Source organism: Cervus canadensis, chromosome X (genome assembly GCF_019320065.1).
Source record: "Cervus canadensis isolate Bull #8, Minnesota chromosome X, ASM1932006v1, whole genome shotgun sequence".
NCBI classification, from domain to species: domain Eukaryota; kingdom Metazoa; phylum Chordata; class Mammalia; order Artiodactyla; family Cervidae; genus Cervus; species Cervus canadensis.
Window position 1 is genome coordinate 50,705,847 of NC_057419.1, and position 2,453 is coordinate 50,708,299.

Here is a 2,453-nt window from a genome sequence, read left to right on the forward strand (position 1 = left end):
CTACAGCCAACTGTGCGCAATGGGTCAGTAAGCACAGCTGCCCTCTGCACCTTCCAGGGGCCTCAGAGAGGCTGCGTCCGTTCTCAGCTGCTGAATGCTCTGGGGCATCTGAAGTGTGTAACGGTGTCCTCTTTGATTTGCCCGAGATACTTCAGTCCTTTTACACTTCTTTGATTATTACTCTGTTCCCAGGGAAATGGGATTACTTTCCTGAAGAGCAAATAGGGGCGTGGTTGAAAGGCCCTGAAACCCAATTTAGTGGACCCAATCCTGTATCGTGTCCTGTTCACAGGGAACCAAGCTCCCAAACCAGAGGTCATCTTCAAGCTGGAGCAAGGAGAGGGCCCATGGACACTGGAGGAGGAAAGCCCACATCACGGCTGCTCAGATGTGTGACCTGAGTAGCTGGGGGACGTGGAGTAGATCTGCTTTTCTAGGAGCTGATGCCTTTGAAAGGCTCTGAAGGTAATCTGTCTGGAAGGTTCTAAGAGCGCCCGTGATTCCTTTCCCAGAGTTCTCCGCGCCACGAAGCGCCCGCCTGGAGCTCGGGGCACTTTGTGTTGGCTGCAGCCGTTATAACAAAGTGTTGGCAGCGCCGGCGGAGTGACCAGGGGTTCCTCCTGGCGGGAGCCGGCGGCACTGGTGGCAGTGGTATCGCCGCCATAACTTCACGGCTCCCCTTTACCAGCCCCCGAAGTCGCCGCGGAAGCGAGGCCGCGGCCGCCGCCAGAAGCCAGAGGCTCAGCCGGCTAACGGTGAGAACCCCCTCAACGGTCGGTGGGCTGGTGAAAAGAAACCAGACAGTAGCGGTGGTCAGGGTCCCCTTGGCGGATTCTGGGCCCTGTAACGCTGAGAAACAGCCAGCGTTCTCTGTTTCCTGCCTGCCTTCACGGCCTTGCTCCGCGGACGAGCCCGAGGGGCGTCCATCGTCCCCTTAGAGGTGTCGGAGCTTAACCCCAACCCCGTCTTTGTCTCTCAGGATGGCGAGCAGCAGCGGACCCAAGGCCGATTTCATTGTCGGAGGGAGATACAAACTGGTACGGGAGATCGGGTGTGGCTCCTTCGGGGACGTTTATTTGGCGATAGACCTCACCAACCACGAGGAAGTGGCAGTGAAACTAGAGTCACAGAGTGCGAGGCAGCCCCGGTTGATAAACGAGAAGGAGCTCTATAATGTTCTTCAAGGTGGGGTTGGCATCCCCCAGATACGGTGGTATGGTCAGGAAACGGACTATAAGGTGCTAGTCATGGATCTTCTGGGACCCAGCCTTGAAGACCTCTTCAATTTCTGTTCAAGGAGGTTCACGATGAAAACTGTACTTATGTTAGCTGAACAGATGATCAGTAGACTCGAATATGTGCACACACAGAATCTGATACACAGAGACATTAAACCGGATAACTTCCTAATGGGTACTGGGCAGCAGTGGAAGAAGTTATTCCTTATTGATTTTGGTTTGGCTAAGAAGTACAGAGACAGCAGGACAGGGCAACACATATCGTACAGAAAGGGTAAAAGTCTCACTGGCACGCCTCCCTATGCTAGCATCCGTGCACATCTTGGTATTGAACAGAGTCGCCGAGATGACATGGAATCATTAGGATATGTTTTGATGTATTTTAATAGAGCCAGCCTGCCATGGCAAGGACTAAAGGCTGCAACGATGAAGCAAAGATGTGAAAAGATTAGCGAAATGAAGATGGCCACACCTGTTGATGTTTTATGTAACGGATTTCCTGTAGAATTTGCCATGTACTTTAAGCATTGTCGTGGGCTGTCCTTTGAGGAAGCCCCGGATTACACATACCTGAGGCAGCTATTCCGCATTCTTTTCAGGACCCTGAATTACCAACACGACTATGCATTTGATTGGATAGTGCTACAGCAGAAAGCAGCACAGCAGGCTGCCTCTTCAAGTGGGCAGGGTCAGCCGGCCCAAACACCTACAGGCAATCAGACTGACAAAACCAAGAGTGAAGTGAAAGGTTCATAAGCAGGAATCAAGGAACAGAGGACACAGAACAGGAGACTCGAGCAGCAAATTCATTTCCCTCTAAACTGGCTCTGGTCAGCAGAGATGGTCTCCTCTGGGCTGAAGGCTCTGTCATTAGTGAAACATGGTTCCAGTTTTCTATTTCACTTTTTCAAGTGGAAAAGTTCACTAAACGCTTGACACACACAAAATTGGTGGGAAAATTGTGCCTATGCCAATTTTAACTAAATTCTTTTATTTTGAACTATACTGCTTTGAGAGATCTCATTTCAGAAGAATAGCCTGTACAGTTGCTATGGTTGTTAATGCATTCTGAAGGTTTATCCATCCCTGGGGTTTGCAGGTTGTTCACTTAAAACATTCTTAACATGGTTGACTTCTTGTTTGCAAGCCAGCTGATATGGTCGTAATCAAGATTCCAAGTTTGAGCATATGAACGACTCTGCTTGCTTACTTGAG

The 2,453-nt window shown here is 50.3% G+C and overlaps 1 protein-coding gene across 1 annotated transcript; it reads left to right on the forward strand.

Annotated features, from left to right (window-relative positions):
- The first annotated feature begins 243 nt into the window (after positions 1-243).
- Positions 244-2,238, forward strand: LOC122434874 (casein kinase I-like). Its single transcript, XM_043458670.1, has 2 exons — positions 244-755; positions 980-2,238. The coding sequence occupies exon 2, from the start codon at positions 981-983 to the stop codon at positions 1,992-1,994; it is 1,014 nt and encodes a 337-aa protein (XP_043314605.1). The 5' UTR covers positions 244-755; position 980; the 3' UTR covers positions 1,995-2,238.
- Positions 2,239-2,453: the final 215 nt, after the last annotated feature.

Excerpts from the sequence above, each read along its gene's own strand:
- LOC122434874 (XM_043458670.1), top strand. The coding sequence starts at position 981 with ATGGCGAGCAGCAGCGGACCCAAGGCCGATTTCATTGTCGGAGGGAGA.